Raw genomic sequence first — 13,148 nt, forward strand, 5'->3', positions numbered from 1 at the left:
ACAACTACCCACAAAACCCACGAAGAAAAAACCCTACTTAAATATGATCTCCAATCAGAGGCAACGAGGATCAGCTGCCTCCAATTAGAGATCAATCTCAACATAGAAATAGAAAAACTAGAACTAAAACATCGAAATAGAAAACATAGAACAACCCAAAACACCCCCTGTCACTCCCTGACCTACTCTACTATAGAAAATGACATCTTACTAGGATCAGGACGTGACACTAATTTACCGCATGGTCGTGTCACTATGGAAGGCCAGAACTCCCTCCCACCAAAACAGGCTGAAATTTCCGGCAGTCTTACAAAAAAATACTTGGAAGATGGAAACCCGCACAAAACATTGAAAAAATGCTAAAGGAGTAAATGCAAAAAGAAAAAATATTTATTTGGTCATCATGATGCCAAATGAGTGCACAGTACAAAAAGGTGAAATACAAAATACAAACGTTTCGGCTGAAATCACGCCATCATCAGTGTAATAGGAAGGCACACACACCTGGCTTATATTTGAAGGATAATTACATACGTCACACGATCAAGAAAGAAAATGTCAAGAGTGTGCAAAGCTGTCATCAAGGCAAATGGTGGCTACTCTGAAGAACCTAAAATATCAAATATATTTTGATTTGTTTAACACTTTTTTGGTTACTACATGATTCCATATGTGTTATTTCATAGTTTTAATGTCTTCACTATTATTCTACAATGTATAAAATAGTAAAAAAAAAAAAAAAAGACTTGAATGAGTAGGTGCGTTAAAACTTTTGACTGGTACTGTATATATTATACACATCAGTGGACAGAGAAACATATAAATTATTTTGTTACATATTTCATCAGAATAAAGAACACACGAAAGTAGTGGGTCAACAAGGCCAGAATCCAGAAGTAGAAGCTATGGCGCTAGAAACGATAGGCTACTACATGGGGGGATATAGCATCTAAAGAAGCAATACACAATTTACAGAAAACAATTCAATACCAATTCTTCGTTTATACCTGATTTTTTATTTTATTTTTTATTTTTTTAACTTTATTTAACCAGGTAGGCTAGTTGAGAACAAGTTCTCATTTGCAACTGCGACCTGGCCAAGATAAAGTGTAGCAATTCGACACATACAACGACACAGAGCTACACATGGAATAAACAAAACATACAGTCAATAATACAGTAGAAGAAAATAAAACAAAAAGTCTATATACAGTGAGTGCAAATGAGGTAAGTTAAGGCAATAAATAGGCCATGGTGGTGAAGTAATTACAGTATAGCAATTAAACACTGGAATGGTAGATGTGTAGAAGATGAATGTGCAAGTAGAGATACTGGGGTGCAAAGGAGCAAATAAATAAATAAATACAGTATTGGGATGAGGTAGGTAGATAGATGGGCTGTTTACAGATGGGCTATGTACAGGTGCAGTGATCTGTGAGCTGCTCTGACAGCTGGTGCTTAAAGCTAGCGAGGAAGATATGAGTCTCCAGCTTCAGAGATTTTTGCAGTTCGTTCCAGTCATTGGCAGCAGAGAACTGGAAGGAAAGGCGGCCAAAGGAGGAATTGGCTTTGGGGGTGACCAGTGAGATATACCTGCTGGAGCGCATGCTACGAGTGGGTGCTGCTATGGTGACCAGTGAGCTGAGATAAGGCAGGGCTTTACCTAGCAGAGACTTGTAGATAACCTGTAGCCAGTGGGTTTGGCGACAAGTATGAAGCGAGGGCCAACCAACGAGAGTGTACAGGTCGCAATGATGGGTAGTGTATGGGGCTTTGGTGACAAAACGGATGGCACTGTGATAGACTGCATCCAGTTTGTTGAGTAGAGTGTTGGAGGCTATTTTATAGATAACATCACCGAAGTTGAGGATCGGTAGGACGGTCAGTTTTACGAGGGTGTGTTTGGCAGCATGAGTGAAGGATGCTTTGTTGCGATATAGGAAGCCGATTCTAGATTTAATTTTGGATTGGAGATGCTTAATGTGAGTCTGGAAGGAGAGTTTACAGTCTAACCAGACACCCAGGTATTTGTAGTGTCTGGTTAGGCGAGCAGGTGCGGGCAGTGATCGATTGAATAGCATGCATTTAGTTTTACCTGCGTTTAAGAGCAGTTGGAGCCCACGGAAGGAGAGTTGTATGGCATTGAAGCTCGTCTGGAGGTTAGTTAACACAGTGTCCAAAGAGGGGCCAGAAGTATACAGAATGGTGTCGTCTGCGAAGAGGTGGATCAGAGAATCACCAGCAGCAAGAGCAACATCATTGATGTATACAGAGAAGAGAGTGATGGGTGGAGAGTTAAGATAATAGATCCAGGGGCCTCTCAAGGCGCGCAGCCGTCTAAGGCACTGCATCGCAGTGCTAGAGGCGTCACTACCGGATACCGGCGTTGATACCGGAATGGATCACAACCGTGATCGGGAGTCCCATTGGGCGGCGCACAATTGGCCTAGTGTCGTTAGGGGAGGGTTTGGCCGGGGAGGCTTTACTTGGCTCATTGCACTCTAGCAACTCCTTGTGGCGGGCTGGGGCGCCTGCAGGCTGACCTTGGTTGTCAGTTTAACGGTATTTCCTCCGACAGATTGGTGCGGCTTGCTTCCGGGTTAAATCAAATTGTATTAGTCACATGCGCCGAATACAACAGGTGTAGACCTTACAGTGAAATGCTTACTTCACGCGCCCTAACCAACAATGCGGTTGAAAAAAAATACAGATAAGAATAGGAAATAAAACTAACAAGTAATTAAAGAGCAGCAGTAAAATAACAATAGAGAGACTATATACAGGCGGGTACCAGTACAGAGTCAATGTGCGGGGGCACCGGTTAGTTGAGGTAATATGTACATGTAGGTAGAGTTATTAAAGTGGCTATGCATAGATGATAACAGAGAGTAGCAGTGGTGTAAAAGAGGGGGGGGGCAATGCAAATAGTCTGGGTAGCCATTTGATTAGGTGTTCAGGAGTCTTATGGCTTGATGGTAGAAGCTGTTTAGAAGCCTCTTGGATCTAAACTTGGCGCTCCGATACCGCTTGCTGTGCAGTAGCAGAAAGAACAGTCCATGACTAGGGTGGCTGGAGTCTTTGACAATTTTTAGGGCCTTCCTCTGACACTGCCTGATACAGAGGTCCTGGATGGCAAAAAGCTTGGCCCCAGTGATGTACTGGGCAGTTCACACTACCCTCTGTAGTGCCTTGCGGTCAGAGGCCAAGCAGTTGCCATACCAGGCAGTGATGCAACCAGTCAGGATGCTTTCGATGGTGCAGCTGTAACATGAGGATCTGAGGACCCATGTTAGTGTGTTGGTGATGTGCACACCAAGGTCTCTGACCTCCTCCCTATAGGCTGTCTCATCATTGTTGGTAATCAGGCCCACCACTGTTGTGTCATCGGAAAACTTAATGATGGTGTTGGAGTCGTGCCTGGCCGTGCAGTCATGAGTGAACAGGGAGTACAGGAGGGGACTGAGCACGCACCCCTGAGGGGCCCCTGTGTTGGGGATCAGTGTGGCGGATGTGTTGTTACCTACTCTTACCACCTGGGGATGGACCGTCAGGAAGTCCAGGATCCAGTTGCAGAGGGAGGTGTTTAGTCCCAAGGTCATTAGCTTATTGATGAGCTTTGAGGGCACTATGGTGTTGAACGCTGAGCTGTAGTCAATGAATAGCATTCTCACATAGGTGTTCCTTTTGTACAGGAGGGAAAGGGCAGTGTGGAGTGCAATAGAGATTGCATCAACTGTTGGGGCGGTATGCAAATTGGAGTGGGTCTAGGGTTTCTGGGATAATGGTGTTGATGTGAGCCATGCCCAGCCTTTCGAAACACTTCATGGATACAGATGTGAGTGCTACGGGTCGGTAGTCATTTAGGCAGGTTACCTTAGTGTTCTTGGGCACAGGCACTATGGTGGTCTGTTTAAAACATGTTGGTATTACAGACTCAGATAGGGAGAGGTTGAAAATGTCAGCGAAGACACTTGCCAGTTGGTCAGCACATGCTTGCATTACACGTCCTGGTAATCCGTCTGGCCCTGCGGCATTGTGAATGTTGACCTATTTAAAGGCTGCAGAGTGCGTGATTACACTGTCTTCCAGAACAGCTGGTGCTCTCATGCATGTTTCAGTGTTATTTGCCTCGAAGTGAGCATTGAAGTAGTTTAGCTCGTCTGGTAGGCTCGTGTCACTGGGCAGCTCTCGGCTGTGCTTCCCTTTGTAGTCTGTAATGGTTTGCAAGCCGGGTTAACCGGCGGGTGTTAAGAAGCGAGGTCAGGCGGGTCATGTTTCGGAGGACACATGACTCGACCTTTGCCTCCAGAGCCCATTGGAGAGTTGCAGTAATGAGACAAGATCAAAATTGGGGAGAAAAATTGCTGGCGCTGTAGTGTGAGAAGAGAGGAGGGTCAGAGAAAATATTTCATCAAACAGGATCAGCCATGATGACATTCCTATGTTTCTTAATAGGTCCCTTAATGTCAACACTTAGAAGAGAATAAATATGTAGTATTACAGACACAAGAGTGAGATTTTTTACTCTTATCCCTTCTGGTTGACCAGAACTTATTAAGAGATGCATAGTGTGGAAATATACATAAAACACAGGAACATCACATTTTTAACTGCACTGGGCCTTTAAGGCCTTACTTCTTACTTCTTCTCTGACACAAATGGCACCCTATTCCCTACATAGTGCACCTCTTTTGGCCAGCCCTGTGGGTCATGTTCAAAAATAGTGCACCAAATAGGGAACCATTTGGAATGCAGTCTTATTTAATTATACCTGAACTGATTAAGAAAGCCTCCACTAAACATTTGTAAAATGTATGCACATACTGTAGCCTAGCGGTTAAGAGCATTGGGCCAGTAACCGTAAAGGTCACTGGTTCGAATCCCCAAGCCGACTAGGTGAAAAATCTGCCAATGTACACTTGAGCAAGGCACTTAACCCTAATTGTTCCTGTAAGTTGCTCTGGATAAGAGTGTCTGCTAAATGACTAAAATGTAAAATGTACAAGCTGAATAAGTATTGCTAACATGGTTGCTGAACATTTCACCCACCCCTAACAGAGAACTGCCCCCCATGAAGACTACCTTAGAATAAGTCCGCTGGTACCAGACCTTCCCATCAGGCATCCGAACATCTCTGAACTAATGTGCAGTGTTCTTCACGTGCAGGTAGAGCCTGTGACCACCAGAGGGAGGTGTTGGCTAGGCTCAGAGATAGACTGACACTAGTGTGGGAGTCTGTGTCCAGGGCTGTTGTTGGTGCTACTGATGGTTTGTTTACATAGCAGGTTAGAATAATTAATGTAGCAGGTTAGGATAATTAACGTGGCAGGTTAGGAGAATGAGGTTAAGGTTAGGAAAGGGGTAAGATACTAAAATACTATTGTTGTGAACAAATGTTGTCCTTGATGTGACTAGATGGAGCTTGAGGCCTACTCCATCAAGCCACAACCATAGAAATGTAAACAAACCATCAGTATCTTAACTCTCAGTCTGGTTCTCAACTTACTGTGGAGAGTTAGAATAGTAGAATACACAAGATGCAATTTCGAAATCTGGTTGTGCATAAGCAGTTTTTTTATTCTGTTATGTCAGTTACTGACATGGTCACTCAATTAGCCCATGTCAGCTAGCATTCTTTAGTTTGGTAAGTTAGTCTAGCCAGTGATCTAAACCTGCAGTAATCATGGCTCAGGGACCCTGAAATCCAGGAGACCCCCATTGCTTTTGTTAGTCACTGTCAGATATTTCAGATATCATATTAGTATTGCCTGTGGCTCAGTTGGTAGAGCATGGTGTTTGCAACGCCAGCATGGTGTGTGCAACGCCAGGGTTGTGGGTTCGATTCCCACGGGGGGCCAGTACAAAAAATATATATATATTAAAAAAATGCATGAAATGTATGTATTCACTACTGTAAGTCGCTCTGGATAAGAGCGTCTGCTAAATGACTAAAATGTAATGTAAATGTCATATTAACATGACATGGCAAAATGTGTAGAATTGAAGGAAATGAGCTTTAAAACTAATAAAATGTCTCTCCACCCCATGTCAAAATGTGTATATTTTCAGGAAATGTTCTGTAAAACTGCTAAATGTTCCATAATTTGTAGAAATGCATGAAATGAATTATAGAATTGCAACATTTTCTCCATGTCTCATGGCAAAATATGTACAATTGCAGGAAATGAACTTTAAAATGTAATTGTTTTCTCTCCATGTCACTAAATTTTGCTAAGGCTGGCCCTGTATGGCATATTTTATCTTCATTTAACTAGGCAAGTCAGTTAAGAACAAATTCTTATTTTCAATGCCAGCCTAGGAACAGCAGGTTAACTGCCTTGCTCAGGGGCAGAACGACAGATTTTTACCTTGTCAGCTTGGGGATTCGATCTTGCAACCTTTCAGTTACTAGTCCAGTGCTTTAACCAGTAGGCTATCTGCCACCCCATATAGCTATCAGATACTGATATACTAAACAAAAATATAAACGCAACATGCAAGATTTTACTGAGTACCAGTTCATATAAGGAATTCAGTCAAATGAAGTGCATTCATTAGGCCCTAATCTATGGGTTTTACATGACTGTGCAGGTGCACGGCCATGTTTGGGCCAGGGAGGTCATAGGCCCACCCACTTGGGAGCCAGTCCCAAGTGGGGTGTATTCGGCGCCAGTTCAGATTGAGTTTTTCTCCTCAAAAAGGCTTTATTACAGACAAGAATACTCTTTAGTTTCATCAGCTGTCTGGGTTGCTGGTCTCAGACGATCCCACAGGTGACGAAGCCGGATGTGGAGGTCCTGGGCTGGCATGGTTACAAGTGGTCTGTGGTTGTGAGGCCGGTTGTACGTACTATCAAATTCTCTAAAACGATTCTCTAAAGCGCAACAAAGGGAGATAGATCTGAAAGTACTTTGAAATCAGTCAGGCCATCCTATACCCTCAACAGGGTTTGATCTTGGTCGAAACAGCCAATGTATATATGTTTGATCTTGGTCTAGGAGGTGGATGTATATTTTTATCTGTTTGAGCGGATTGCCACATTCCCAAAATGGCTGCAAGATATTTGGTCACGGCTCCTCCAAAGTGTTCTTGTTCTCCTCCAAAGTGCTCCTCCAAAGTGTTCTTTATCACTTGACGGAGAGTTCAGATTATGACACTGTTAAAGCTGCTATCCTTCAGGCTTATGAGTTGATCCCAGAGGCATACAGACAACAGTTCTGTAAATTACAAAATATAGAATCACAAAGCCATGTTGAGTTCGTAAGGGAACAAGCATGTCTTTTTGATCAGTGGTGTGGTTCTTAAAAGGTCAAGAACCTTGAGGATTTAAAGAGACTCATACTTCTCGAGCAGTTCAAGAATTGCCTTAATGAAATGGTTGCCACCTACATTTATGAGCACAAATATCTCACTCTTGAGAAAGCAGCAGTCCTTGCAGATGAGCTTGTGTTGTTCCATAAAACTACCGTCACAAACAAAGCACCCAGTAATTATCCCTACGCAAAAAGCAATCCAGAGATGTCACCCTCTACCGTGCCTGTGAGGTTTCAGTCCTTTTATACAGTGCCCAAAGATAAAGATAGTTAGAAAACTGTTTTTTTTTTGTATCCACCAGTTTGTCATTACATCCGTGAGAAAGGACGCATTGTCTCTCAGTGTCCTAAGTTGACACAGAAAAATGTGAGAGAAAAAGCAGTTTCTTCTTGTGGGAGCACTCCAGCCAATTAAGTCTCTGGTTGGGACTGGGTCAAATTTCTGCCTTGCTAGAGCTGCCCCGTTAAATGTAAGTGCTATTATTGTGAAGTAGAAACATCTAGGAGCAACAATGGCTCAGCCAAGAAGTGGTAGGCCAACCAAGCTCACAGAACAGCACCACAGAGTGCTGAAGTGCCTTGGTTTCAACACTCACTTCCGAGTTTCAAATTGCCTCTGGAAGCAACGTCAGCACAAGAACTGTTCATTGGGAGCTTCATGAAATGGGTTTCCATGACTAAGATCACCATGCGCAATGCCAAGCGTCGGCTTGAGTCGTGTAAAGCTCACCGCCATTAGACTCTGGAGCAGCGGAAACGTGTTCTCTAGAGTGATAAATCAGGCTTCACCATCTGGAAGTCCGACGGACGAATCTGGGTTTGATGGATGCCAGGAGAACGCTACTTGCCCCAATGCATAGTGCCAACTGTAAGGTTTGGTGGAGGAAACACTACAGCATACAACAACATTCCAGACAATTTTGTGCTTCCAACTTTGTGGCAGCAGTTTAGGGGAAGCCCTTTCCTGTTTCAACATGACAATGCCCCCGTGCACAAGGCAAGGTCCATACAGAAATGGTTTGTCGAGATCCATGTGGAAGAACTTGACGGGCCTGCACAGAGCCCTGACCTCACTACGGCGACTGTGAGCCAGGCCTAATTGCCTAACATCAGTGCCCGACTTCACTAATTCTGTTGTGGCTGAATGTTATTAAGTCTGTGCAGCAATGTTCCAACATCTAGTGGAAAGCCTTCACAGAAGAGTGGAGGCTGTTAAAGAAGCAAAAAGGGGACCAACACCATATCAATGCTCATGATTTTGGAATGAGATGTTTGATGAGCAGGTGTCTGCATACTTTTGGTCATGTAGTGTACGTCCATATGAGGAGTTTGATGAAGATCTGGTGGGTGACTTTGACAGAGATGGTGTTCTAATGAGGGAATTTTGTTCTTGCTTCACTCCTGAGCAAGACGATTGGCCCAGATGGTAGTATGGCAGGCCATCTTGAGGTCAACAAGACGTATGACTGTGTCTTGCATAACTTCTTCTGGCCTTCTGGAGAACGTAACACCGGGAGGAATGCATGTCCTTCACCGAGGGAACAATAAAACCATTTAAACTGAGAACCAAAAACCCAAGCATAGCCATGTGGGCCCAGAAGTCAAACGGCAGATGTTACGAGATAGGCCAGTCTATACTACTTTGAAGAGTTTTATTTATTACCTCTACGCTGTTTCGGAGGGCAAGCATTTTCATCTCCACCCTCACAGGACACGGGGAACTAATGTGAATGTTTGTAAAATTGCCAATGACTTTTCCTTTTACCAAGGCTTAGATGCTCCTTGCAGTAACCACCACTTTGCAACCTCATTTTTTTTGGTATATCCAGCACAATACCAGTGTCTACAGATGTGAAAAAAAGATTCAACCTGATGACATCATCAAAAGTTGATTATTACATTTTTTTAAACAGTGATTTTTAAACACTATGAGATTCACGGTGATGTGGGGAGTAAGAAAATACCCTCCCTCTGGCTAGGCAGGTTTTGAAAATCAAAATTGTTCTTACTTTTAATCCTACCCTGTGAAATCACAGAGAAGCATTTGTTTTACCTTTTGTTATACATTTTGAACTACAAATCATAGAAACGCGCTGTTTTAACATATGTAGACACAGGTTTGGTGCTGGAGATAATGACTGTGAAGTTGAAACGTAGCGGAATTGCCCTTTCAGGCTGTGGTTATTGGAGGCAAGGCGCAAACCTTCAGGACAAAGCAGTCATCTCAACAGTAGCAACCCACTGGGCAAAAACTGGTTGAATCAATGTTTCCACATCATTTCAACCAAAAAAGTCAATGTGATGACATTGAATCAATGTGGAAAACTGATTGGATTTGAAAAAGTAATCAACGTGAGAGAATTTCATATTTTTTTCACCTAAATCCAATGAAATGGTGAATTTTTTGTTGTTGATTTCACGTTGAACTCACGTTAGTTGACAACTCAACCAAATGTAAATCAAAAGGGGGTGCAAGTATAGCCCTATATATAATGTTTGATTTTATACATTTTACATGTTCCCCAATAATAATTGTCTCCTGGAAAACACTAATAAGAAACATTGGTTCCTACTCTATTACATGCACATATTTTATTCCTTCAAAAAGACAGGTTGACTGAAAATTTAGACATAGAATCACACAGCTTCTGACAGTGAGGCGTTTTTTTTTTTATGTCTGCCAAATGGTAGGATACAGTTTCAAAAACTGATTTAGGCCTAATTTCCCTTGCTATAGACTCTAGCTCCGGAATAATGCAAATTTGGGGTTAGTCCCATTCCTCCATCGCAGTGAGAAACTGGAAGACAGATGTTCAGTTGGGGGAACAGAGCGCCAATGATCTGTCCCACCGCTCCCATTTAACCTAACGTATCAGGCGTAAAAGAAACATTTGAGCGGCATTTCCTTCTTTAACTGTTGGGGGGAGGTTATTTTCTGCACTGTTCAACCAATCCAGTAAATGTGGTGAAGGAGTTAAGACGGTGTATCGCCTCGTTAACTCAGAAATACCAGAGATACTTTTGAGGAGATGGGAAACTCCATTGAAATCATATTAATGCCCACTGTGTGCATTGCCCGTACGTCGTCAATGGGCCACGTGGTGCATTCTGGATACACTCCGACAAGGAGATCTCTCATTCAAGGAGTCAGTGGCAGTAATTTGTGCACTAGCAGAAAAACCCAACATGAGCATGATTTACGTGAATAAGAAGCTTGCGAAATTAAGTACTTTTGAGGAAAATAGGCAGGTTTCTCGACTCATATCCTGACTTTTAGAAGGGATTGTTTGATGATTAGCTTAGCAGCGGCGTGACGCAGCCTGACAATGTGAATGCGATTGGTCAATAGGCTGCTGGGTGGGGCGTTATACGTTTCCCCATTCATTGGCCACTGAGATTCTTATCGCCTCTGAAGTATCTCTGGGAATACTGGTTAACATCCAAAAGCGGAAGTCATGTCACAGGCTCGCTTCCATTTCCCCTATAGAGAATGATAGTGACATCTAGTGGCCAGAAGGCTGTATTAACATTGGCGGCGCCATTAGAGGCTTCCACCATTTTAATATAGTACTTCCAACTTCATTTGGTGACCCTGTTGGAGTCATGTCCAACGGGTTCATCTGGAGGGATCAGCCAATCGGGAAGAAGAAAATGTGCTATTTCAAAATGAAGATGGCCTCAATGGCACTGCCCATACTGTCACAGACGATATAATGGCACAGATACAAAGATGAGTACTCTATTTTACTCTATGGTTTCCCCTGAAAACCAGATGCATCCGGTTATTTTCTTCCCCGCTGAAGGTGCTACCAGTCTAGCCAGCCTTCTCTCTCCCTCTTTCCCTCTGTTGCGCAGCACCGCGGGACTAGCGCACTATACTCACTATGGCATCCACCGCAGCACGGACTCTCTTAGTGCTTTTCGTCACCTTCTGTGCATCAAGTACTGGATTAACAGGTAAAATCACCCTTTTAATTTATATTTTCAGAGCAGATGCATGGTTTCAGTTTTTCACTATTGAGGTAGCACTTTATTAATTGATTTATGTCTGGGATATGTGGAGCTGGGCTAATAGCCTAATCGATAATCAATGAATTATTTACACCATAAATATAATATATCCAGTTCCCCATCCGCAATTGTTTTTCATTGTTTGTTTTATATCATGTCAGGCAACCAATAGCTTCTAATTGAGCTGCTGCTGGGACATATATCATAATTACCACGTTGCATTGCAGGAAAAAGTGTTTGTGAGAGAGAATCATTTTAGCAAATCTTCTGGTTTGTGTGGCATAAAGAAACTATGCAAAATATGAGGGAAAGTGTGTTATTTTGGGGACAAATGATGAAAAGAAAAATGCTTAACTGTTTGCAGATGGGGAATGAACATACCAGTCAAAGTGAGCAATAATAATGAATTTGGGCCGTGAAACTAGGCCTTTCATCGTTTCTGGTCTGGAAGGAAAATGTGATGTAGCCTTTTGAGCGCAGGAGTCATGGAATATGCGTTTACCTCATTGGCGCACACTGAAGTAGCTTTGCTCTACAATTAAAATAAGATGACGAATATTAGATCATAAGCCATATGATTAGTATCAATCACCACACCAAAAAAAATATGAAGAAAAAACTGCTTTGATTGATAATGGGACGTCACAGTACCAAAAGGGTATTCTAATTGGCGCCAGTAGCAACTCCATGATGGCCCGGCTTTCAACTCCAACCTCGCAGGGAAAAGGGGCAAAAAGGAAATGGTTGACTTTCTCATAAAGTTTCTGTCAATCTCGCTCCATATTCATCTAGGTGTCACTATAGCTTCCACGTATTAGCGGTTTGACTTTTATTGGGATGAATCTTGTCCTGGAGGCAGAGGTGAAGGATTTCCTCTCGAAAGTCAGAATTGGCTATAGTTCCTTCAGAAAGTATTTATACCCCTTGACTTATTCCACATTTTGTTATGTTACAGCCTGAATTCAAAATGGATTCAATATTTTTTGTCACACATCTACGCACAATACCCATAATGACAAATTGAAAACATGCTTTTTGAAATTGTGTCAAATTTATTGAAAATTAAAAAAATAAATATCTCATTTATATAAGTATTCACAGTCAATACCTGGTAGAAGCACTTTTGGCATTGATTACAGCTGTGACTTTTTCTGAGTTAATCTCTAACAGCTTTCCACACCATTTGCCCATGATTTTTTTCCAAATTCTTCAAGCTCTATCAAATTGGTTGTTGATCATTACTGGACAACCATTTTCAGGTCTTGCCATATATTTTCAAATAGATTTACAGTACCAGTCAAAAGTTTGACTCATCTACTCATTCAAGGGATTTTCTGAAATGTTTGTACAATTCTCTACATTGTAGAATAATAGTGAAGGCATCAAAACTATGAAATAACACATATGGAATCATGTAGTAACCCAAAAATGGGTAATATTTTATATTTGAGATTCTTCAAAGTAGTCACCCTTTGCCTCGATGGCAGCTTTGCACACTCTTGACATCCTCTCAACCATGCATGAAGTAGTCACCTGGAATGCATTTCAATTAACAGGTGTGCCTTGTTAATTTGTGGAATTTCTTTCCTTCTTAATGCGTTTAAGCCAATCAGTTGTGTTGTGACAAGGTAGGGGTGGTATACAGAAGATAGCTCTATTTTGTAAAAAGCAAATCCATATTATGGCAAGAACAGCTCAAATAAGCAAAGAGAAATGACAGTCCATCATTACTTTAAGACATGAAGGTAGGTCAATCTGGACAATTTCAAGATCTTTGAAAGTGTCATCAAGTGCAGTCGCAAAAACAGTCAAGCGCTATGATGA

At 42.2% G+C, this 13,148-nt stretch overlaps 1 protein-coding gene across 1 annotated transcript in view; it reads left to right on the forward strand.

Annotated features, from left to right (window-relative positions):
- The first annotated feature begins 11,100 nt into the window (after positions 1 to 11,100).
- Positions 11,101 to 13,148, forward strand: part of LOC106571774 (fibronectin type III domain-containing protein 1) — an 80,513-nt gene continuing 78,465 nt past the window's right edge. The window contains exon 1 of the mRNA XM_045696077.1: positions 11,101 to 11,270. Coding sequence (XP_045552033.1) covers positions 11,198 to 11,270 — 73 coding nt within the window. The 5' untranslated portion in view covers positions 11,101 to 11,197. The remainder of the gene's footprint in view (positions 11,271 to 13,148) is intronic.

Source organism: Salmo salar, chromosome ssa15 (genome assembly GCF_905237065.1).
Source record: "Salmo salar chromosome ssa15, Ssal_v3.1, whole genome shotgun sequence".
NCBI lineage: Eukaryota > Metazoa > Chordata > Actinopteri > Salmoniformes > Salmonidae > Salmo > Salmo salar.